At 35.6% G+C, this 26,979-nt stretch overlaps 1 protein-coding gene across 1 annotated transcript in view; it reads right to left on the bottom strand.

Moving 5' to 3' along the window:
- Positions 1 to 26,979, bottom strand: part of ANKIB1 (ankyrin repeat and IBR domain containing 1) — a 184,243-nt gene that overhangs the window by 22,845 nt on the left and 134,419 nt on the right. The window contains 6 exon segments of the mRNA XM_045288798.1: positions 1,125 to 1,255; positions 7,468 to 7,556; positions 18,293 to 18,459; positions 19,784 to 19,928; positions 24,591 to 24,679; positions 26,101 to 26,309. Coding sequence (XP_045144733.1) covers positions 1,125 to 1,255; positions 7,468 to 7,556; positions 18,293 to 18,459; positions 19,784 to 19,928; positions 24,591 to 24,679; positions 26,101 to 26,309 — 830 coding nt within the window.

Here is a 26,979-nt window from a genome sequence, read left to right as displayed (position 1 = left end):
GATTATTTAGAAATTGCCCTGCACTTCAGACTCTGAGAGTTGACCATACTTATCTGGATTCTGGGGAGAGGCCCTTTGGTCCTGGATTTCAGCTTCCAGGTCCAAAGAAATGGCTTTCGGTGACTCCATCCTTCTAGTCCAACTGGATGGCAATCTTACCTTCTTGGCCCCTCTCAGCGTTAGGCCGTGGGACCACCCCCATAAGCACACCTGAGCAGCAGCAACACACACCAGAACTGAACTGAGTTGGTAAAGATCTGACTCTTAAAATTCTAAGGGGCTCTACGCCCATCCTTTGAGACCCAAGAGTCTAAAGCTCCACCCTTTGAAATCAAGAAGGGCCTGCTTCTTGTAACAGTCCTACTGATCTTAGAGTTGCTCCAGAGATGGTCCTTTTCTTAGAGGACAAGAGATGTAGCTTCTTTGGCCTGTTTCCTGACTAGAATTATAAGAGGTAGAGTTTTTAGTTCTCTGCCTAAGCTGATAAAATCTACCTATCTTCCATTATTTAGGCAAACAAATTCTTTAGCACTGCATAAAAATCTTCATCCTTCTTACACTGTCTAACCACTTGTTAACCTTTACCTCACCTGCTTGTTAAAGCTCCTTTACATTTTAATAGATTGATTTGAGACACACTCCATACTATGGGAGCCTCATTAACATAAAAAGAACACATTTCAGGCATAGAAGTTACAACTTACAATATATTTTTGGAAGACAAAAATGAATTCCTACTAACAGCTAATAATAATGTAGGACTTTATAATTTATTATTATATCATATATTATATGATTACTATATCATTTAAATAATAAAGTTTATAAATATATAATTGCAATTCTTCTAGGACCCTCACTGTGGAGTAAAAAGAGGAAAGGATTCTGGCATTCCAACCAAATAACATCAAATCCCCACGCTTACTTTTAACGCTGTGAAAATGAAGTTAGTAATATAAATCAACACTTACATTATTCAACAAATTATGTAAAATACAATCTTCTAGAACCATTCTGAAACTCACAAGATTGTTATGCTTATAACATTTCTTCTTTGAGCTAACCACCAATTTCAATTTCAAAGCATGTCAATTTCAAAGCATGCAAAATCCATACTTTCTTACCTTAGCACACTGCATATGATTGCAGCCCTCATTCTTCTGTATTGGAGACTTACAGTTTGCACAAGGCTTGGAGTTAGTTAACAACCAGAGACAATTGGCAGCATCCTCATAAGCTTCACTAACTCCCACAACTTTGAGATATTAAGCAAAAACACAGAAATAAATGGTTTAGTATACAACTCAGAGGGGGAAAAGGCCATTTTTTTCTTTGTATGTTGCCTGTCGATTTTAATCCTGTATTTATTTTCCTATCAAGATCTATGGTACCATTTTAAAAAATGGATACATTCTAAATAGTGAAATTTTGATGAGCTATATTTCAAAATAGTGGCATACTAGGTTATGTATTGAATTGCTAACTACAAGGTCAGAAGTTAAAACCCACCAGTTGCTTTGTGGGAGAAAGATAAGGCTGTGTGCCTCTGTACAGATTTAAAGTCTCAGAAAACCCAAAGGGGCATTGACCAGATAGCAGTGAGTTTTGGTTTTATATCCCAAAAGTCTCATATGAAGCATGATTTAAAGAAAAAAATTTTCCCTAGAATGTCCAAATAAACTGGGGGGAAAATATTTTTAAAAAGTTGTATGTCACTCAGTATAAAAATTACATCAAAGAAAATTATATTAACAACGATTACTTTAGAAAATAACATCTTAAAAAGGTAGGTTGCAACAAATGAAACTCTTCATCATAGTGCAAAGATGGAAAATTATATTTAAGTAAAAGTTTATTTTTTATCTATGATATTTATTTATTTTTAAATCATTTTATTGGGGACTTGTACAACTCATCACAATCCATATATAAATATGGATTGCGTCAAGCACATTTGTACATTTGTTGCCCCCATCATTCTCAAAACATCTGCTTTCCACTTGGGCTCTTGGAAATCAGCTCCTCAATTTTTCTATCCGTGATATTTAAATAAACTTAAAATGAATCAAATAAGACTTGTTTATAACTAATCATTTTCCCTTAGCCTGCTGTGCTTCTGTACTATCTCCTGTTAAATGATATGATTTATGCAGAGTCAATCAAGAGAATGCATGACTTCAGACCAGTTCTTCCTGCATTGGCTCAGTTCTGTACACTACTGAAACAGAGTCAACTCACCTCTCCAGCTTTTCCCATTTTCAGTATATTGCCTATATAGTTAACATTTAAAAATATAAATCTACTTAAAATATTTTAATTGCTACCCACTGCATTAACATGAAAAATCAATTTCATTTAGCACAGAATGAAGCCCTTCATTATCTGGCTCTTGTTGGCCCTCAAATTATCCCATCCTCTAATCCCCACAACGTATGCTCTTTGTCATGTTAATCTCAATTTACTCTACTAGAATTTCATATCTGCAATAATAAGAAATGGCATGTTTTCTCTTTTTTTAATCATTTTATTAGGAGCTCATGTAACTCATCACAATCCATACATACATCAATTGTGTAAAGCACATTTGTACATTCATTGTCCTCATTCTCAAAGCATTTGCTCTCCACTTAAGCCCCTGGCATCAGTTCCTCATTTTTCCCCTCCCTCGATAATTTATAAATTGTTATTTTGTCACATCTTGACCTGTCCGAGGCCTCCCTTCACCCACTTTTCTGTCGTCCGTCCCCCAGGGAGGAGGTCACATGTAGATCCTTGTCATCATCGGTTCCCTCTTTCCAACCCACTCTCCCTCTACCCTCCCAGTATCGGAAATGGCATGTTTTCAAAGATTCCATATTTTACATTCTAGTTAGCTATGAACTTAAAAAGGAACCTATGGGGTAGTGAGTGTTTAAGATGTGCCAGTAAACAATTGTGGGTTTTTTCCCCCTGTAAGAATGCTCATAATACACTGCAGGGGCAGTGAATTATTTAATGTGGTTCTTCTAGCTAAAGTTTCTAAACCAGGGGTCCTCAAACCTTTTAAACAGGGGGCCAGTTCACTGTCCCTCAGGCCCATTGAAGGGCCAGACTATAGTTTTTTAAAAAACTATGAACAAATTCCTATGCACACGGCACGCATATCTTATTTTGAAATTAAAAAACAAACAGGGAAAAAACACCCGGTGGGCTGGATAAATGTCCTTGGCGGGCCGCATGTGGTCCCTGGCCATAGTTTGAGGACCCCCTGCTTCTAAACCCTACCAAACAACCTTTCCTGCATGATCTGGTAAGAATGTGGGAGGAGGTACTGATAAGATTCACCTGTAAATAATTGTGAACAAGATTCCCTGGAATGCTATCCTGCTGTGTATATAACGAGCCCTCTGAGAAGGAGGGAGGGAGTTCTCATTACCACCAAGAACCTGGATGGGGCACATCCCCTGGACCTGAGATCTCTGTGCAGTGAACCTCCTGGATTCAGAAGACGACTATAACATCAAAGGAGCAGCAGCAGAACCAAGAGCCAGAGCATGGAAGAGAATGATGGACTCCCAACCCACGGAGCAGGTAAAACCGAGTGTTTTTTGTGGCGAAGCTGGCTTGTGGAGTGGAGGCCTTCGGGCACTTAATTGGGGAAGCTGCGTTTGTTGTCCCATGCAAGTAGAGGCTTCATGCTTAGGTTTACTGGAGTGCCTCTGGTACTCAATCCAGGGCACTGGGTTTGCTGACCTAAACATCTTGAACGAATGTCTGTGGTTTGAGGCTTACACAGAAGTGTTATGTCTCTTTGGGCATTTCTTAGTAGACCTGAAAGAACTTGGTAATATGTTCTGCTGAACCACTCAACCCTGAGCATTTCTCACTGGTATTACAACTTGTTAACATCCTTCATAAGCCCTTTAATCATGAATCTGAGTTCTAGGTAGTCATTGCAATGGAAATTAGAACCCAGAGAAGAAAAATAGATACCATTTAAACAACACACATTTGTTTTGTCTTCTTTCTAGCTCTAATTATACTGAAGAGCACTATCACTGGTTTACTGAAAGAAAAGTAAAAAATACTTTGGAATTCTCAGAAAAGGCAAGGAGCTAACTTTGGTGTCCAAAAGTAGGGGAGAAATAGGTCCTTTTGAGATTTGAAGTTTAAAAATGGTGAGTCCAAATGATGGGACACTTGACCAAAGTAAAAATGGTTGCTCTACGCTTCCGCTTCTTGTCTACATGCTATTAACCTGCTCACAGATCCAAGTCCTGGGTTTACTCAGACAGGAGCTGCCAGCAGATCATCTGCATGTTTTATTAATGCTATTCCACTCCACTGTATAATAGACCCTTGGAATGTATAAGGATACTCTAAAGTTTAAGGTGTTGGACACAACTAAATGGCTTACATAATATTTGACTTGAACTCCATTTTGTCCTAAACATTAATTCTGTTTCTGAGATGACCCGTGACTATTAGTAAGGAAATACAGGAGGGGCAAGCTTGCTCTCTGAAAGAAAGTGGCTGAAAGTAGATTCATTCGTATGGAGAAAGTTTATTTCCCAGAGAAGTTGCTAGAGTATTTCCTTAATGACTTACTGAAAACAGCCAATCAGAAGAACTTAGATGGCTAATCAGATTACTTTTTACTGCTGACGCTCAGGTCCAGCTTATCAATCCTCACAAAACAGCTACCCTTTGGATTTATGATCCTCACATGTTCAAAGGTTGTTTCCCCAATTGAATGATCTGGTGTTTTCAATAACTCTGTTTTCATAGAGTTGGAAAGTTTTTTTTCTCTCTTAAGACAAAAGGAAAGCTCACCAACTTTCATATATAAGTCCCTGGAGAGAGAAGGGAGACATGTTCAGGGTGAGTGGCACTGGGAGGTGGCTCTATGTATACTGATCATTAAAGAGAAAGCCCAATGATAAGAGTTAACAGAAGAGGACGAGGGCTGTCTTATTACAAGAAACATTAAGTGGCTACCCACTTAAGTATGTATCGGCAACAGATCAGCAGTTTATGCTGCACTGTAAAGCATTGGCTTTGAATTCTACATATATAAGAGAAACAATAACAGTGGATTGATTTAAACTCCTGTTCTAAACTCGCTCTGCAAAAGATGATTTGATTTAAGGTGGTGGCTGGGACAATGTTTAGATAAGTTAGTGGCAAAAGGGAGCATCAGAAGGATCTTTGATAGTTATGGTTACCTTATGGGCTGAGTTGTGTTCTCAAAGATATTTTGAATTATTAACCCTGAAGTCTATGAATATGACCTTGTTTGGAAGTGTAGGGTCTTTGAAGATATTATCAGCCATTTGGGCTAGGGTGGTCTAAATCCAGTTGGAATGATGCTATTATAGAAAAGGAGCGGACAAAGGAAGGATGGCTGATAGACAAAGGAGCTAAGTACTCAGCTGCAAGCCAAGCTGGAGCTCCAGTAGTCTGATAAGTTCTTCCCCTATAGCTTTTAGAGAACATAGCTTTACTAATATTTTGAATTCAAAGTGCTAACCTTAAGAGGTGTGAGACAGCAAAGTTTTGTACTTAAAAGCTATATAACTTGTAGTACTGTTATGCCCATTCTAGAAAACTAGTTAAGGTTAGGCTAGTAATTGCAAAAGTTGTAAGAAATGACTGTCAGTCTGTGGACGTAATATCATTTATAAAAAGATGCCGTTGATTGCCAGACAAATCTAGTCAGTAAACACATTTCACATTTAAAACTTGTTTTGTTAAAAGTAGGGACCTTTTTCCTCCCTTCAGCATTAATGTTATTTTTAGCCCAGAGGCGCTAAAATGTTCTTTTGACCTTCATTGTCCATTGTTGAAATAAAGCACAAAGCCATTAAAACAAGGCAGCTGTGTAGCCTGCAATAGAAGAGTTTTTCCTCCCACCCTTGGGGAATGCTACTTTCTAACTTGCATTATAGTTTACTGCCTTGTAGTTCTATAAGCTTTCATGGAGTAAGTTGTGCTCAGGAAAGAGTTATCGTTAGTGTGAATCCTTGTTCTGGAAAATTCTCTGAACATTTCATAATCTCTCCCTTTATAATACTATTATCTTATCTCTCGTCAATCTCTGGTGAGTCTTTCATTAGCCCTATAAACTTTAAACTCCTCTTTTTACTTCAGTTTATGTTGATTACATATTGATCATTTTTCTTAAGAACTTACTGTATATACTTGTGTATAAGCCGAGTTTTTCAGCACATTTTTAATGCAGTTTTTGTGGTCAAATTAGGTGCCTTGGCTGATATTCGGGTCGGCTTGTACTTGAGTATATACGGTAGTATGTTTAGGTCTTTTTATAAGAAGTATTAGCTTCATTTAATCAAGTATTAGAATATAACAGAATCTAAGAGTTGTCAGAATCAACATCTAAACATCTTTAAACAATGGAAAATTTTTAAAATTAACCATCATTTTATAGAAAACATAATTCTTGCTCTTGTTCTGATTGACATAATAGAGGCTATTTCAGAGCTTAATAACATTATTTGAATCTTTAATGGAATTAATTCTTAGAACTGATCTTGGCATATATTTAAATAAGTATTTTTTGTTTCATTTAGAACAGCATATTTCAAGAAAATCTTGATTGTGGTAGCAATTACAATTATGCTTGATCTAATTAAATTATGGGATGTTATAATATTTGTAAGAGCGCACAATAAAATGATTAAAAAAAGAATAGAATAACATAATGAATTTTATGTTCTATCCAAGAACACTAATTGAGTAAGTAGGAAAAAGACATCCTAAAAGTGGCAGGGATCTAGCCTGAGATGAATTAAATGGTTGAGCAGGATTTTGAATTAGAATATAGCAAGTCTACTACCAATAAAACTCACTGCCATCAAGTCGATACTGACTTAAAGCAACCCTATAGGACAGGATAGGACTGCCCTTGTGGATTTCTGAGACAAACTGTTTATAGGAGTAGAAGGCCTCATTTTTTTAATTTGGAACAGCTAGTGGCTTCAAACTGCTGACCTTGTGTAACCCAAATTAACAGCCCAATGTGTAAGCCACTATGGCCCCAGGGCTCAAAGAACAATTGTGAGGATGGCACAGGACCCAGCAGTGTTTCCTTCTATTAACATATAGGGTTGCTAAGTCAGAACCCACTTGACAGCAGCTAATACCACCACCACCACCACCACCACCACTAAGCTATATGATCTTACAGGAAGTGCCGAAGGAGTAGGGCCTAATTGTGATCCAGGTTTACCTTCATCTTAGGCTGGGAAATAAGTTCTCTAGAAGAATGGAGCCCATTTATGACTGCCTCCTGGGAAAACCATGGGATCTCCACAGTGATGTTTTTCAGAGTCTAGGTGATGTTAACTGGGAGCTCTAGTATTAACAAACTCAAGAACCTCTTAAATGAAGACTGTAATGAATGTGACCATATTACTTTTTGAAAATTATTAGAAAATATGTAGCACAACTATCTAAAATTCCCCTTACGTTCTTCTGGTTTCATTTCAGTTACTTTCTGTAGCCAATTTTTCCATGTTTGGCAATCACAAGGCTCATGTGCTTCACCAAGGCACTCCCTGAAGAGGAAAACAGAGAAGGCAATTAAAAATGTTGTTCACCAATTTCAAGGTGCAAAGGGCAGGTTTTTAAAGTTGATAAAATTAAGACCTGGTGATTACTAAGAGATGAAGCATTTCAATAGAGGAACTGAAAATGTCGCAGTTGGATTCCACTAGGCCAGCTGTTTGTTGTTGTTTTAAATTGGTACTTTTATTCACATGCGTTAAAAGTTCTAAATAGATTACCAAACATTTATAACATGGTTCTGCACTTTATCAAAAGCCTCACATGACACTTCTGTTTTAAATCACAATCTTATCTCTTCACTTCTTAGAATGCCCAAGTAGCAGGCAGTAAAATAAATTTACTTGTATTCTCAATTTCTTAAAATTTGTAAATCTAAAAAAAACCAAAACAAAAAACCCCCAAAACTTGTAAATCTATAGGTAACAAAATATTTGTCATTTCAGCAATCTTGGTATTATAATTTACTTTTATAATTTTGATATATCCTACATTTCACTGGAATTTTAAACAGATTTGGTTTAAAAAGAACATAAGTTATCAATTTGTAACTTAACTTTATATTCTCTTCTATAACTATACAAATAGCAAAACATGCAAATGGGCTTAAAGACATTATAAATTGCTTCTTCTAGTTCAATATATCACATTGCCTAGCACAAAGTAGCTGTTTCAATCAATCATAAAACATCTTTTATTTTGAGCCATCATCATCACTGCTGTTATCACATTTTTATTTTAAACAAAAATCTTACTTGCAAAGCATAAGTTCACTACAATGGCATGCTGACTCAGGTAGAGTCTTACAAACTAATAAGTGTTATTTATTTATTTATTTTTAACATTTTATTAGGGGCTCATACAACTGTTATCCCAATCCATACACACATCAATTGTGTAAAGCGCATTTGTACATCGTTTCTCAAAACATTTTCTCTCCACCTAACCCCCGACATCAGGTCCTCATTTTTCCCCTCCCTCCCCGCTCCCCCCTCCCGCATGAGCCCTTGATAGTTTATAAATGGGTATTTTGTCATATCTTGCCCTGTCCGACGTCTCCCCTCATCCACCTCTCGGTTGTCCGTCCCCCAGGGAGGAGGTCACACACAGTTCCATGTAATCGGTTCCCTCTTTCCTACCCATTCTCCCTTTACCCTCCCTGTTTTGCCACTCACACCACTGGTCCTAATTAAGTGTTATTTTATATGTTAAGAATGTATTAACCTTGAAAGAATAATTTTATTTCCTTAAATTTCTGGCTTATTGGCTAACCTGGCATTTGGAAAATCTTTTCCATAATTGTTTTTATAGCACTCCTAGTAACTTAACAGATATTAGGCTGATAAAAATGGAAATAGATATGCTAGAGTCACTTTGTTGTTAAGGGTCATCAAGTTGGACTGACTCATTGTGACCCACAGAACTATACTCGAGTTTTCTTGGCTGTTATCTTTATGGAAACAGATCTGCAGGTTTTTCTGTTAAGCTGCTGGGTGGATTTGAACCCCCAGCCTTCTAGCTAGCAGGTGAATGTTTAATCAATGTGCCCCACAGATTCTTAGATTTACTTTAGTATATATGAAAATCAACTCTGCTTTCCAGAAATGCAAAAATATCTTTCATAGCTGCTAATTTTAATTTGGCACATATACTAGCATACATTAGAGAGAGAAATATGCTCACATGGCACAGATCTAGGAACAGTGCTTCCTTCCATATGGTGCTTGTGAATACATGTGGGAATAAAGAACTTAGAATTCTCAGAATTTATTACAATAATCTCATCACAAGATAATCTTATACATCTACAGTATCTAAAACAAGACAAAGTCAGTGAAATAAACTATTTTCATTAAGCTTAATATTTTTCCCCTTAGAGATTAAAAAGCATATTGTATGTATATGTTTATCCTAATAAAATCCATACCAATGTGGCTAGTTCTACTACCAGAATATTTTCTGGCAGAAAAAAGAAAATGAGTATGGAGGGAGCAAGGGAATAAAAACTGTTTTCGATTAGAGTCTGAAAAAAAAGCCACTTATTTAAAAGGCCATTATTGTTTATCAGTGTGCTTGGTTCTACAAGGCTGTGCTGCATTAGAAAGAACAAAAGGTTTTCTTTTCCAGAACCTCATAGGAGGATAGAGAATTGCTGCTTCCTCATCTGTTGGCCTAATTGGTATGGTCATTTGGGGGTGTCACAGCTAGTTAGCACAGTCTCAACTAGTTACCAAGCCAATATTGTACCATCGTTTTCTTGGTGGTAATATTCATGGAATATAAGAGAAGAAGCTTATAAACAAGATGGTAGAACAAGGACTTTAAATTAGGAAGATAAGTTGTGATTTAATATGATGAAATATCTTTGAAAACTAAGACATGTGAAAATATAAGCCAAGACTTCTTCACAGTGTGGCACTGAATGGATATAATAAACCATTCTTGGGGTGGAGTCCATTCTGACTCAATGGGACTCTCTAGACTCCTTTCTTCTGCAGCGAAACCACCATCTTTTGGTTAGCAGCCAGATAAAATATAAGTGATTGGAAATTGTGATTATGTAGCAGTAAGGTGAGAGGTTATTAGAAGAAGAGTCATGAATTTACTGAAATGTATATACTAGAAAGCTAGCTTCTTGAAGAAAATTTCAACTAAGACACTAAGGGTGGTAACAAACCCTGAAGGAACTTTTTGGTACACTGTTGAGACTATATCTCAAATATCAAAATATCAGTAAAAATGTGAATGGAAGGTGAATCTTGGCATTTATACAAGTAAAACTTGAGTGGGTTCTTTCATAAAGGATGAAATAGGTTGCCTAATAAAAAATCCTTAATCATGTCCAAAACTAACTGGATGGTTAATCTTAACATCAAGAAATATAGAGGGGCAAAGTGGGGAGAGGGGAAGGATGGTATCTTCCTTGAAAATGTGTTAATATGCACAGTCCTTGGAAAGACTGTACAGTGGCTCAGAGGATTCTGGATCAGAAAATAGCTTCATTACTTGATAGAAGAAATTACTATCAAGAAGTTGTAATTTTGCAGCATAATCGAACTTGTCATTTTATAACTATTTAATAACTAAACCTGTTAGTTTGATGCCCCCCACCACCATTCCCTTCTAACAGAGTCATTAAAATAAAAGCGCTGTTTTTTGAGTTCTTAACATACTAGGCAATGTTCTAAATACTTTACATGTACCAATTCATTTAAAAGGAACCATGGTGCTGTGGGCTAGATGTGTCCTCATAACACCTCTTTGAAATTGGCACAATTTACTCTCATTTTACATATACAGAGATTTAGTGACCGGCCAAAGGTCACACAATTGGCAAGCGGAAGCTAAATACTTTGGTTCTAGAGCTAGTACTCTTTATATTAACTACATAAGACTGAAAAAATTATTACAAAAGAACACTTATCAAGCCACACAGCTAGTAAGTGGGTCTTGAATGCAGACCCTCTGTTCCCTAGACTACTGTCAATCATGTGCGCCACTGAAACTTGATCATTTGACCTCTGAAGCAGTATTTAGATGGTGCATTGGTTTGTTAAGAGGGCTGGGGCTGCCATAAAAACTTACCTCAGATTGGGAGAATTTAAACAACAGGAATCTATTTTCTCATTCCTGGGGGCTAGAAGTTAAAAATCAAGATATAGGCAGGATCATGTTCTTGCTACATGCTTTAGAGGAGGATCTGTTTGATGCCTCAGTTCTTGGTGGTTGTGTCTTATAGATAGATCCCTCCAGTATCTGCTTCCAGTTCACATGGCATTTTCCCTAGGGCTGTTCTCTTTTCATAGACACTAGTCACACTGGATTACAGGCTCACCCTGGTCCTCTAGCATCACATCTTAATTATCTCCCTAAAGCCTATATTTTCAAATAAGGTCACATCTAAGAGTTCCAGGAAGGGCATCAATTATGAGACTTACAGTTTCAGGAAGGACATGAATTGTGGAGGATACTACTCCATCTAGTACAGATGGATATTTTACATCTGTATAAAGTAGATATGAAATATAAACGGTTTCATGATCAAATTCTACCAAATGAATATCATTATGTTTTTACTTTTGGGTCTCAGAAGAGCTGGGGAATATTCTGTCAATTGGCAGGATGTGGATACTTAAAATAGCAAGGTACTGCCAACCTGAAAAAATATTTTCTTCCAAACCAAATGTATTAAGTGTTTGTAACTGATTTTTACAAGAGAAGAGACTCTTATTAGGTCCACAATAAGAATAACCTTATTTATTTTGCTCAGAGAACTTGAGGAATCTGTTCCTGGCCTGTGAAGTACGGCAGGAGACAAAGCATAAATTTACTGCTTTAACTCACTTAAGATTTATGATTAAAACAAAGGCATAGATGGGAAGATCTCAAAGATGAATGAAAAGAGAAGAGACTGCCAACCTGGCGAAATGAAGAAATTGTGGCTGAAGTTCATAGAATAACCACTGATGTGACAGTCGGTGAACTTTGGAATTTTCAATTTTAAGGGAAATTGACTTCAGCAATCCTGATGGCTGCTGAAAGAGCTGTACAAAGATCAATGAGGACAGAGCTGATTTCTCCATTAGTCTTTTAAACAAAATTGAAACTGATGAATTTTATGAAGCAAATCGCAACTAGGAAAGAGTCTTAGATTTGCCAATGTGATTCTGTGCACAAGATCCAATCAAAACAGTGGCTGCTCAGGAGATCTGATGGGCCAGTTAAATTCAAGACAGAGAGGTCAGTTCAGAAAGTTACAGATACTGTTTGTTGGAATTTCAAGTGAGGGGGGGGGCTTTTGATACTCATTCAAAAGTCTTAAGGAAATTGAGAAATGCTAGAAGAAACTATTCCACTGAGAAACTATTTCCATTACAACAAAGCACTTGCTCATTTTTGAGGGTAGCAAGGGCTGTCCTATCACTGGGACACTGAAAAGGAATACGACTTCAGTCTCTCAAGGATACCAAACTGCTGTTTTGACACAGTGTAAACTGAAGATTGCAGAATTCTGGGAATGGCAAAGTGGGATGGAAAGGTCACCTTCAGAAGTGCATAGACTTAGATGAGATATATGTCGAGATATAATAGCTTCATATTTTTATATTCGTGTTTAAAATACTGATTTATAGCAATACTTTTTTCACATAAACACACTACATTATTTAGAATATTTGTGCTAATCAATTTCAGTGAATAATTCTAAAATACTCTTTAGGAAAGGAATTCCATTTAAGTTTCTCAGTTTATAGAGACAGTGATAATAAAGGGCCCAGTAGAGATTTTGAGTGGATAGAGGAGAGAAAGGACCAAAAATATCAGGTTAAATTTGAACTCTGCTTCTGGAAAGTCAAGATTTTGGTGGCCAAGAAGTATTCCGATAACCAATCTTTAAAAACTGGAGAAGAGAGATTTCATGTAAGGTCAGAGGGCAGTGACATTAAATAGTAGTACATTCTACCTTAATACAAAGAAAAATGGAGGAGAGAAAAGTTACTAGCTCAAGTAAAAGAGCATCTAAGTTTTGATACCAGATGGGGATAATTTTGTCTGGCAGGTCAGAAAAATTGCAATAACCTAAACCAGGGGGAAGTATCCCAGGTTCAGCCATGAAAGGAACAACTTGATGTATACAAGCTACAACATAAGGAACTACCCCAGCACATATCTCTTGAGCACAGCTCTCATCTGATTCTGTCATATGTTCTAAGAGTTTGTTATTGCCATTTGTTTTTGCTTTTGTAATAGTTTTTAGAGAAATATTTCTGAGCTTTCTGAGAAAAGGAAAGAAATCAAAATTACAATCACATGTTTATATGTTATCAAAATCTCTCTTGTAAAGTTTCTTTAGGCATGAAGCAGATTTTGCTTTTCTTTGAAACACAAGATAAGATCATTAGACATGTGACTAGGTCTACTTAGAATTTCTACTTAGATTTTAGACAAAGTTCTTAACATTAAATAAGCATTGACACTAAGAAGGTAAATAGATTGCAAATTAATGCCTCGAGGGTGAGGCAGTTACTTTTAAAATTCTAATGGGTGGTATGTACATATTTATAGATATAAGAAAGAATGAGAATGTATATGGATATATATAAGGGGTTCAAAAATTTCATCGAAAATGAAAATAAAAGATGTCATACTTTCATGAATGCTTGGAAGCTCCTTGTATATAAACATAAATGAAATATACCTACATATATCTGTGTTCTAGCTTCTCAATTCTGCTGCTTTAGCCCCAAAGGAGCCATACACAAAATGTGAACAAACCTCCACGGACAGCTGTAGCTGCATCCAAGAAAAGTTTACTTTCAAAAAAAGGTGCTGATGAGTTTGCTGAACTCATAGGGTTCAATGTTTCACATGGATTAGCTGCTCAATAAATAGTCAGCTAATGATGAGAATAAGAAATTGGCAGGGTTATTTTCATAATTATGCTGTCTTAGTACATAACAGTGCTATATATGATTTTGTTTTTTGTTAGAAATATAAGAGTAGAATTTTATAGCTATCTAGGAGCTGATACCAAGGGCTCAAGTAGAAAGAAAATGTTTTGAGAATGATGATGGCAACAAATGTACAAATGTGCTTGACACAATGTATGGATTGTGATCAGAGTTGTATGAGCTCCCAATAAAAGGATTTTAAAAATATATAAATATTCTAGGGTTAGCCTGATATACAGTCTGCATACAAGGGATAATATCCATTTGCCTAAAGAAGACCAGTTACAATGGCTATTATTTAAGTTAATGCATCAACTACTAACACCAATGATGAAGATATTGACATTTTTACTAATTTGTTCAGTGTGAAATTGCTTACATATGCAATCAAGTTGCATTGATAATTACTGGTGGTTGAGATGGAAAAGGTTAAAAGAAAGAAGGGCCAGTAGTTGGCATTGCAAACACCTTTGTTCAACAGCACAGTAATTTACATGCTCACATGTGGACTTACTGGATGAAATACAAAAGAATAAAAATTGACTACATCTATGGCAAGAGCTGATGGAGAAGCTCAGAAGAAGGTCAAGCAGAATAGTATTTGCTCACATGCAAGTTCAACTTTTGAAGCTACAAATTCAAAGTCATCAAAAGCCAAAGTACAACCCTGAGTAAATCCCTTCTGAATTTAGAGACCCGTGTAAGAACAGATTTGATGCACTGAACACTAATGACCGAAAGACCAAATGGGATGAAATCAAGGACACCAAAAAAGAAAAAAACAAAAAGGTAATTAAAAAGATAAAGAAAAGGCCAAATGGATGGCAGAAGGGACACTAACACATGAGACATGCTGTTACATGTACAGTGAAAGTGAAAGGAGATGAATTAAGAGTTAACAGAAGATTTCAAAGAGGAGATTGACAAAATAAGGATTATAATGAAACATACAAAAATCTGGATTTAGAATACCAAGGGGTGAAGAACATGCTAGGCATTCCACAAACAAAGAAGTGAAGAGAAAATTCAAGTTTAAGGTGCGATAATGAATGATTCCATTGGCAAAATACTGAATGATGCAGGAAGAATCAGACAGAAGGAATAGAGTTACTGTACCAAAACAATTGTTAAATATTCAATTATTTCAATTCAGAACTGATGGTAATGAAGGAAAAACACCAAGCTACATAGAAAGCATAGCCAAAAAACAAGGTTCTAGGAGTTGATGAAATACCAAGTGAGATTTTAAACAAAACAGATGGAGGTGTTTTACCTCTGTCAAGAAATCTGGAAGACAGCTACCTGGATAACTGGAAGAGATTTGTATTTATGTCCATTCCAAAGAAAGGTAAACTGAAAAAATGCAGAGATTATCAAATAGTATCATTAATATCATATGCAAGTAAAAATTTCCTGAAGATAATTTAAATACTGTTGCATTGACAGAGAACTGTCTGAAATTTAAGCCAGATGGAGATGTGTAGAACAAGGAATATCATTGTGTCAAATGGATGCTGGTTGAGAACAAAGTGCCAGACCAATGTTTGTGTTTTGTTGACTATGCAACAGCATTCAACTGGGTAGATCATAGCAGTGTCCTACTTTCATTGTTCACTTCCCAAATCCCCTTGCCTCCATGTTCCCGACTAACCATTGTGTATGGTATTGTCTTTATGCAAACAACCACTTCTCCTGTGCTTTACAAAATGAGAAACTCAATAGAAATAATATAAAACAAAAATAAAACCTCAAGAAAATAATGATAAAATAATAAAGAGGGTCAAGGGGACCAGGTATCAAGCACCAAAGGGGGGGCTGGATATTGTGAATGAGGGGGAGTGCGTGGTGGGGACCCAATGCCCATCTGTAGACAACTGGACATCCCATGCAGAGGGCTGGTGGGGAGGAAATGAGTCACTCAGGGTGCAGTGTAGCATTGATGAAACTCACAACCTTCCTCTAGTTATTAAACGTCTAGTTATTAAATGCTTCCTCCCCTGCACTATCATGATCCCAGTTCTACCTTGCAAATCTGGTTAGACCAGAGGATGATAAGAGTTGTTTGAGCCCCAATAAAATGATTTTTTTTAAAAAGTAAGAAGGAAACAGCCATCAGCAATATTTTAAAAGGCAGAGAAGAAATATCTGTTGTGGAACAAGTGAGAAATATTTGAACCTAGAGCAAATTCAAATTGGGTCAAAAGAGAGGTCAACTGACCAAGTATCATACCATAATCAAGTTTACAATAATTTCTGCCTGATAGTAGAGCTTGTGTAATCATTATTGATATTCCTTTCCAAATTATTCCACCACAATTAACATAAACTCAATGCCCACCTAAGCCAAAAGTCATCCTCCTTTACCCATGATAACCATTGGTTAAGTTTGGCATCTTTTTTTAAAGTAATTTTCTTAATATTTACGTGTCATACACTTCCATAAGTTAAAATGCTTTTATAAAGAGTTGTATATATATCCTCCACAGCCTTCTACAAATTGGTTGTTCACAATGTAACCTCTTTTCCCGTCATCATATTTACATTTTGTTATCTTTGGATCACACAAGTTGTTAACCATTCTTTAAAGTGTTAAAAAGCATAGATGTCACTTTGATGACTAAGTGTGCCTGACTCAAGCAATGATATTTTGAATGATCTTATATGCATCTGAAAATAGGACAATTAATAGAGACTGAAGAAAAATTGATTTCTTTCAGTTATGGCATTAGCAAAGAATATCAAATATAAATCATGCATCAGAAGAACAAACAAATTTGTCTTAGTAAAAGTACAGCCAGAATACTCCTCAGAAGTGAGGATGGTGAGATTTTGTGTCACAATCTTTGACCATGTTCTCAGGAAGGTGCAGTCCCTGGAAAAGGACATCGTATTTGGTAGAGGGCCAGTGAAAACAAAAAATATCCTCAATTAGATGGAATGATTTAGGAGCTGTAACAATGGGCTCAAACAGGAATTATTGTAAGGATGATGTAGGACTAGGTAGTATTGCATTCTGTTGTACATAGAGCTGCTAAGAGTTGAAAGTAGTTCAATAGTAACTAACAACAGCAAAGCCTATCGTATGCATATTGAATAAATTCTGAAACCTGCAAAGAGTTGAATAAATATTTTTTACTGATGATTTAACCACTTTAATCCTACCCTTTATTGATTTGTCATCAGTTCACAACTACAGAGTATTTATAAGACACCAAATATTAATAAAAATAATATACAAAAAGGCTGCAATCAGTAGTCTTAACTAGAACTACGATTTAGAATCATCTAGAACAATGGTTCTCAACCTCCCATGCTGAACACTTTAATACAATTCCTCATGTTGTGGCCACTGGCCCCCGCCCCCCAACCCTAAAACGATTTTCATTGCTACTTCATAACTGCAATTTTGCTACTGTTATGAATCAGGCGACCCCTGTGATAGGGGTTGTTTGACCCCCCAAAGGGGTTGCAACCCACAGGTTGAGAACCACTGCTCTAGGGAGATCAGTATAGCTCTGAGCACCACAGACTGCAGGTAAATGTAATCAGTTTAACAGAGTGAGTTGTATGAACATAAGCGTTTCTGCTTCCATGTTCTGGAAGTCTACCAACATTTTAACATTAAAAATGAGAAGACAGAAATCTCATCTTTACTCCCACGGTTCCCTTAGATCCGTGGTTCTCAACCTTCTTAATGCCGCAACCCTTTAACACAGTTCCTCATGTTATGGTGACCCCCAACCATGAAATTATTTTCGTTGTTACTTTATAACTTTTTGCTACTGTTATGAATTGGGCGACCCTTCTGAAAGGTTTGTACGACCCCCAAAGGGGTCACAACCCACAGGTTGACAACTGCTGATCTAGGAGCTTTTTTAAAGCCTCAGCCACAAACCTATTGAATCAAAATCTCATGTGCCCAGGACAAAAATTTGAAGTTTCCATAGTAATCCTGCTACCTCTGTTTAGAATGCACTGTTAAAGGCTTATGCTTTAAGAATAACTAAATCTCTAAACATTTTCTAGTCTTTGGTAAACAATTTGACATTAGAGTTTTGAAATCAATTTCTGCCATGTGGGTAACTACTGCATTACTATGGGTAACTTTTTTTTATGCCCAATTTCCCTCACTGTTGGGAATTTTCAGTATACAGTATACAGTAGCACTGTTGGGAGTTTTCAATATACAATGAACATTTTCACTTAGGGCCTAGCATATATCCAGCACAAAAGAGACAGGAATTATCATAATCCTTTTTATTAATATCAAACATACTAACCAACAGAAGAGGTGTCCCTTCCCACAATCCACAGCAGGTGCTCTCAGCAATGGAAAGCTGAGTGCATCAGATCCAGATGTATTTGACCCTTGTTTTGTTAGTCTGACTGCTCTTTCACAGCCCGGAGTAGGACACCATTTAATGGCAGGATTATTTTCAACAAAAGCCTGTTCAAAACAACAAAAAACATAACAATTTTACTTCTGAATTCTAAAATACAGAGTACATGTGGTAATTTACATTAAAGTCAAAATGAATACAACAAAAGAGTTGTGAGTCAAGAACTATTTAAAATGGCACTTGAAAGTATGGAAAAACCTTAATAAGATGGAAATGCAATTACCTTCATAATAACAAAATTTTAAAAATATTTTCTTTCATAACCAGGTAAGTGATTAAAAAAGGACTGTATTATTCACATAAACATACAATTGTAAAATGTACTCATCCATTGCCATTTTTCTACTGAAGTATATTTATAGTCTCACGTGGTTACTACATGCACTAGAAAGTTAAATTTCAAAATGGTATACCAATAATATAAAAAGTCAGTATTATAATGCTCTTTATACTTAAAGTAGTAGAAATTTTACTTTATAAATTTCATATATTGGAGTTTTGATTAGAAAAATCTGCAAAAGGCAGTTAAAATATACCTTTTAAATTCCACAAAAATAGAAGTAATTTGAATATTATTTCTGAATTATTATCGAATGAAAATTAAAAAGATAAACTGAAAGATGAAATAAGTTGATTTATTAAAGCAAACTATTCTCTGGAAAAAAAACCATAAAATTTCCAAGTTGATCATAATTTAATTGCTAAATACATATGGATATAAGATATACTGTATATACTTGAACATAAGCTGAGTTTTTCAAATACATTTTTATGCAGTTTATTTGTGGTAAAATTAGGTGCCTCGGCAGATATTTGGGTCAGCTTATACTCGAGTATATACGATAATCTCCTTTCAGAAATTTGAACATTATCTTGATTAATTAGTCATTAAAGTATAATAGGCATATTAGTCTTTTGTTCTGGGCAATAGTTTTGATAGTTACTAGCTAACTAGTTTAGCTTTTACTTTCCTCCAATTACTATAAACTCTTAGGGTGGGAGAGTGGGGCAGTAAAGGAAAAAAGGGGCTGATACCATGGCTGAAACAGAAAGAAAATGTTTTGAAAATGACGATTGCAACATATATACAAATGTGCTTGCTACAATTGACATACGGATTGTTATAATAGCTGTGAGAGTCACAGCTCTTAAATGATTTATTAAAATAAAAAAATTTAAAGAGAGGTTGCAATCTTAAAAAAAAAATCTTAGAATTTTATTACCTCTTGTTCCCTTAATAATCAAATGTTTTTGAGGGACAAAAGTCAGGGACTATTACCGTGTTTTCAAAATTAAATCCAAAATGACATAAAGCCCGCTCTACAGGTTTAATAAAATTACAATGAAGAAATCAAATAATTGTCAGTGTACCTTAATATCAAACTGTAAGTATCGTTTATCCATCTCTTTAGAAACAACACTTTCTATGATATCTACAGGCACAAGTTGGAAGCAGTCATATGCAGGGCAGAAAATGTTGTGAGCTTCACCTTCTTGAATTTTCAGATTCAAAAACCTATCGAAATTATCAATTGACAGAAAAAGAGTAAGGGAAAATTTTATTTGTATACTCCAAGAAGTTATTCTTTATACTGAATTTTACATTAACATATAATTAAAAGAATGCAGAGTATTAAATGTCATATATTCATTCACATAATTCAGACATTACTGACCATTATTGACTTGCCCCGTCATTCATTTTTTTATAAACATTCCTGTATTGCTATATTCTTTCTAAAACTGTTTTATTTAACATTTTTATTTAATATTAAATAAAAACAACACATTTTATTTAACATTAAAAATTCAGAAACGAGTAGCTTAGATCATATTCAATTTTCATTTTTCTACAGCTTTGAGGAGAAAAGGTATAAAAATCAATCACCGCAAATTCAAGAGCTTTGGAGGTGATGGAATACAGCATGCCTTTCTGAATTCTGATATTACTTTGGGCAGAAGATTAAAATGAGTTTTATGTTCTATTTAGGCACACTAACTGAAGTTATGGGGAAAAAGTATCTTGGAGAGTGGCAGAAATGTAGCTCAAGGTAATTACATAGAGAGGAGTGGGATTTTGAGTTAGAAAATTCAGGTCTGCCACCAATAAACTATGATTTTCAGCAATTCATTTAACCTTTCTGAGCCTCAGTTTTGTGATGTGTGAAACAGAGTTAATGATATGCATATCACAGTATTGATGTACAGAGTAAACACTGTAATGTATATGAAATATCTGTATGATACCTGACAAAGAATTACTGTAGCAAGGATTATTATTATTTAACACTGTCTCTGTAAACGCAAGAACCAAACAAACTTCTCAAGTGTAAATAACAATAGACTGAAGATTTAAACCTTGAGCAAATAAATGGACAACCTGGCAATTAAATCACAACTCCCTAGTTGTTACCATTAACAGTATGATTATTCCACTGACTATAGCTTTTTCTCTTCATTCTCTTAATATTTTAATTCCACTTCATTTAACCCAAACCAAAACCACCTCATTGAGACCACATGAGATCTGCTTCACTGCCCTATCTTCTTGTTCCTGGATACTCTCATCTTGGTACTTCAGAGAGAAAGGGTCCCTTTCTTAATGTCTTCTTTGACATAACTAAACTGTGGTTACCTTTGCCTTCCTCCCACTCACTTTGTTGAGAGGTATTTTACTCCCAGGGTAATCTTCAAAGTCTCTGGCCTGCTCTGGGGCTTGCACTACCTAAATTATCCTCCATCTTTACTCTTACTCTCTAATGACTTTCATGCCAAGTACAATAAATACACTCAAGTTTTTCCCATTGTGAAAACTTTCTCAACCAAAGAATTTAGTTTCACTTTCCTCTTTTGATATTAAATTTATTTATTTTTGATATTAAATTTCTTGACAAGAATGTTTATGATCATTTATACTTCTTTCCTCCATGCCCTTTCCATTCATTTCTCCACCTGCAGCACTCAGACGGAAATGACTAACCATTGGCCCAGTTCATTCAGACTTCTACTTTTTTATCTTCTTTGACTTCTCTGGAACACCAGACACTGCTGAACACTTCCGTCTTTCAAATTCTTTCTTCTGGCTTCCAGGGCTTAATTGTTTTGCTGGCAATCTGGTTGCTCCTTGTTCACTTTTTTCACTTGTACCCTTTTCTCCACTGATTACTTACGCTTTGTTGTTCTCTAGTTTTTACCTAAAAAATCTTCCTTTTCCTTCCCATTCAATGTGCTTGAATGACAAAATTACCCCTAACTCATTAAGCTATCATGGATAAACTAACGACTCTGAAATTTATAGCCCAGATCTCCTGCCTTTGCTATTCCTTATGATTACACAAAAGACACTTTCACTATCTGTTCCGTAGACATTTTAAACTTGGTATGTTTAAAAATATTCCTCTATTTAATATGAATTTGAAATCCACACACTGTACAAACCAATATAGCTCAAGAGAAGGGTATTGTGCATCTGAATTTCCAGTTAAAAAGCACTTGTGTTACTCTGAGGACAACCACTTCGGCAAGGTCAGGAAGGAGGAGGCACTCAGGAAAAGGTTGCACAGCAGCTGTTCTCAAGCACACTGAGGGGATCCCTGAAAGCCTTCAAGGGCTTTATAGGATTAAAACTATGAAAAGATATCAAGACTTTACCTGCCCTTTTTTGGCTAAATCTGCTGGTGCTTTAGCCTGAAACTGGGCAGTGACACTTAAATATACTAGTTGTCTATCAAGTTTTCACTGTCTACCACTTGCAGTTAAAAAAAGTCAGTTTTACTTAAGTATGTCATTTCATGAAAGAATGAAAAATTATGAACTATATTAAACCTTGAATACAGTTTGGTTTTTTAGGATTCTGTTTTTAATAGAAAATAAAAGGCATTTCTGAAGCATACCAAAGCATGCTGGCTGTTTCAATGTAAAGGACTTAAGAGTCAAAATGGCTAACACTAGTCCATTTCAGCTCACTAATGCCTAGAATTATCAATCTTTATGCTTCATTTTAATTTTTGACAACTTCCAATTTTCCTAGATTTGTACTTCATACATTCCAGGTTTACAACTATTTCTTCTCATTTTGAGTTGTGTCCTATCAGCAAAAGAAGGTCCTGAAGGCTTGCCTCTCAAAAGGTTTACTCCATCCATGTCATCATGGTTAACTGCTTTGAAAAAAAAAGCTGGCTCTTCCTCAGTTATATTTTGAATGCCTTAGGGCACTATCTCTGACAATGTTCTGCTTCTATTCATGAAGTTTTCAATTATCTGACAGTGTTTCGCTGCTATCTATAAGATCTCAGGGGCTAACTCCTCTGAAATGGACAGTCTATTTTTTCTTTGTAGTTTCTTCTAAGTCTGGAAGTTCTGCTGAAACCTATTCACTTTGGGTGACCTTGTTGGTACTTGAAATGCCAGTGACATAGCTTCTAGAATCACAGCAATACACAAGCTACCACAGTACAACAAACTGACAAATGGTAGAGTAAAACCCTTGAGGGGCTCAGTTCTCCCTTATAAACCAAGGTCAAGAGTTGGTATAACTCGGGTAATAGACCTTGCATAATACATTTAACATGTTAAGTAAAAAACGCTTACTTGGGAAGATTTTCTGCCTCCAGAAATGGGTTGAGGATCATTTTGGATTGTGAGACCTTTTAACAACTGTACTGATTTGCTCTGAATAACTCTATATTCACACAGTGCCACAGAGTCCATTCCAACTCCTCACAAACCCTTTTGGACAGGGCATAGAAGCCATGTGGGCTTCTGAGACTATATATATCTCTATTTATGTGAATAGAAAGCCTTATACTCCCTCGAAGCAGCTCTTGTGGTTGACAGCCCAAAGTGTAAGCAATACACCATTACTAGCCCTTGATAACCGTATAGAGCAGTTCTATTCTGCACACAAGGTGCTGCCATGAGTCATAATTTGATTGCCACACACATGAACAAGTAAGACACAGGAACAGAGTGTAGTTCATGTTTTAAAAGAATGAGTAGATATTTTTATTTATTTTGACTTTTTAACCATTTGTTTTCTTTCTTCCAAATGAAATATTGCCACATTCCCCAATTAGAAAATTGATTTTTAGAAATATATTCAAAACTAAGCCAGAGTAACTGAAAGAAGATTTGTGGTTTCCTATGGACTAGGGACAAGGGTTAAGTGAGGAAAAGAGGGAGGGAGAGGGAAGGAAGGAAGGGAAAATGAAGGCATTTTGAGGTGATGCAGATATCCATTCCCTTGATTGTGGGGGTTGTTTCACAGGTGTATACATAGGTCAAAGCTTATAAGACTATTTAGTTTGTTGTATGTAAATGGAAAGTTGTTAAAACAATGCAACACAAAATAAAAACCCAGAAAACTGGAGAGGCAGGAATAACCAACAGGAAACTCTAGGCTCAAAGTGTTGCCCTCTTGCCCACATGATTTCCCAGGCTTCCTCTACTTTATATCCGGTACTCCAAGAAAAACAGGTGGAAGTTTCTGATTTTTAGAATTTCATTAAATACTAATAACATGCTTGACTTAAATCATCAATAGGGAAGCTTTTTACCGTCAGAGATAACATCATATTGATTTTCTCTCATATTGTTTACAAACATATCTTGAAAAGCATGACATTAAAGCTAAGTGTGGTGAGAAAACATAAAATTTTGGTAATGCCATTGTAAGGTAAACAGATAATCATGAAAAGTGAAATATATTTTCCACTTGTAATATATTCCTAAGCATGCCTAGCAAAAACCTTAAACTTCGAATTGATAAGGTAATCTTAAATATCTACATTCTTACAAATTTTTCAAGACTTATGATCAGAGAAAGCACAAAATGAAATGCTTAAAATTCTTTGGCTATAAGATAGAAGTGATTCTTGATGTTAATGTCTAGATTTGAAATTAAATGTGTTATAAATGAGAATACTAAAAAATGTATCCGTATATATTCTGTTCTAAAGTATAATACATTAATAAGCTAGATAACATGAATGAGAAGTTAGGTGGCAAGATATCAAAATAACAAAAATATGTATGTTCTTCCTTAGTAGTAAACCATAGTATATTTCAGTGTAACTTTGAAACTAGTATAACCTATATCATTAATTATTGAAAGTATATTCATTTTATTCGTAAGTAAGAATGCTATCATGCACTAAGAGATGCTATGCTGTCTACTTACGATTCCCAACATCCTCTACAAAAGTCATGTCCACAGGGCATATCCACGGGGTCTTCAAATACAGAAATACTGCACATGCAAATATCACACTGGAGATAGAGGAATAATTATATAAGCAAAGTCATACTTTGGAGGAAGAACAATAAATTCATTGTAAACTAAAAAAAAAAAAAAAAAAGCCCCAAACCACATTCATTGCCATGGAGTGAATTCTGACTCAGATCAACCCTATAGGGCAGAGTAGAACCGTTTCGTTTCGGAGGGTTTCCAAGGCTGTCAGTTGGGATGGAACAGACAACTACATGCTTCTTCCAAGGAGCAACTGGTGGGTTTGAATTGTTGACCTTGAGGTTAGCAGCCCAACTTGTAAGCCAGGGCTCCTAAAAGTAGGCAAATAACGATAAACTATAAAAGTTAAGTGTTTCAAAGTTATGAGTAAAGTTCAAGTTGTGTCCACCTTTGACTGAATAACATATACTATGCCTACTTCATTATCTTGTAGGATTTAAATGTTTAATGAAAAAATCAAACTCCAAAATCCCAAATACATGTAATTTATCAGTAACTGTACAATGGGAAATGAAAGGAAAAAGAAGAAATCATTACAATCTACTTGAGTCAAGATCAAATTACATGGTGCAGAATAAACAACTCCAACATCATGTCCTTCACTCTATGCTTACACAGAAAATCTGTAACAACAGTCATTTTGTGTTTTCAGTAGAGCTACTTGGGATAGTCAGAGTAGCAACTTAATGGTTTCTACTCTGGGACCCTCCACTACAAATTTATGCATCGTCTTCATGATGATCGATGAGAAGCAAACTTATTATGTTAGAACTGTGAGTTAGTGAAAAATTATATTTAGCAAAAAGGCATAGATAAAATGAGAGTTTTCACAATTATCATATATTCTGAGTGGCTAAATCACTCAAGAAATGTCAAGCTTTCCTGCAACAATAGACCAGTGGCATGTCAATTCAAAATGTAGACAATAACAGTACTGTTTCTCCATAAAAAGAAACTATTTACTATAAAACTATTAGATGAAAACTCCAAAAGCATCGATGGAGCAGATACACAATTATGAATGTCAAAGATGATTTTATCACTTAATAACTTTCTAGAAATTATAAGAAACTGTTTTCCTATTTGGGGTTTATAATGCCTACCACTAACTGCTTCAATTTTATTAATTTTGATATGCTATATTTAAAACTTCAAGTGGAAGTTTTTAAGAGAAAGTGCAGCTGATGGAGTTCCCCAAACTTCTTTATGCTATTTTGAAATGAGCAAGGCACACATTTTGTTTTTCAATCTGTACTTTAAAGATTGCAAAAAATATTCTGATATTTTCCAGAGCATGTAAATAGCTGCATGCTTTAAGAAAGAGATATGATTTAATTATAAGAATACACCAGAGGTTCCATGTAACAAGAATATACTAAAAAGTAAAAGAAAAAAACCCCACACTATTACGGGAAGCATATCATAAAACATGAAACTCTACCAAACTTGTGTCCAAATCTCCAGGAGATAAACTGATTTCATCTGGAGAGGTTACAGAAGAGCGTGTAGTCCTTGGAGTTCTCGGAGAAGGGAGTGTGTCCCAGGCATTATACCCACTTGGTGGTGGAGTTGGCATTTGAACACCTGATCGTTGGCAGCAGTTCTCTGGGTTGGACATCCAAGCTTCAAGTAATTTCTCCCTGTCCCAGTCTTTAAGAAAAAATGGAATGAAAATGTCTCAAAAAACGGAAAATGCATTCACTTAGTGGCAGTGTGTGAGACAGTATTAACAATATTGGGTACTACATTGAACAACACAAAAATATCAAAACAAGATGTAAGGAATATAGAGACTTACTGTACCAATTTAAAACTTGATCTGTAAACTTCCAGTCAGTTCACAATAGTTTATTAAAAAGAGCTATGTAATAACAAAACAGTAAAGAAATTAAAAATAAGTTCATCTGAGGAACTAAAATTTGTCTATAGTGAAACAGTAATAGCAAATAAATGCCTGGGTATTTATTTCTATCAATTTTTTAAAAGCAGAATTTAAACATTTTAATGAACTGATTGAATGAAGCTTACACTATCTAATGAAGTCAATATCCTAACTGATTTCTACTAATAATCAAAAGAGATGACACCCATCTCTTTTGAAATTTGTTAAATTCATATTCATGTAGGTTTTAATTTCCCTTTTTACTTTTTTAATTTTATTTTTTGGGGGGCTTGTACAATTCTCATCACAATCCATACATTCATCCATTGTGTCAAGCACATATGTACATTGCTGCCCTCATCATTCTCAAAACATTTGCCCTCCACCTCAGCCCTTAATATCAGTTGCTCATTTTCCCCCTTCCCCCATCACGAACCC

This window comes from Echinops telfairi, unplaced genomic scaffold, assembly GCF_000313985.2.
Source record: "Echinops telfairi isolate 266 unplaced genomic scaffold, ASM31398v2 ScPeMD7_23;HRSCAF=83, whole genome shotgun sequence".
NCBI lineage: Eukaryota > Metazoa > Chordata > Mammalia > Afrosoricida > Tenrecidae > Echinops > Echinops telfairi.
This window is presented reverse-complemented; position numbering and strand designations above follow the sequence as displayed.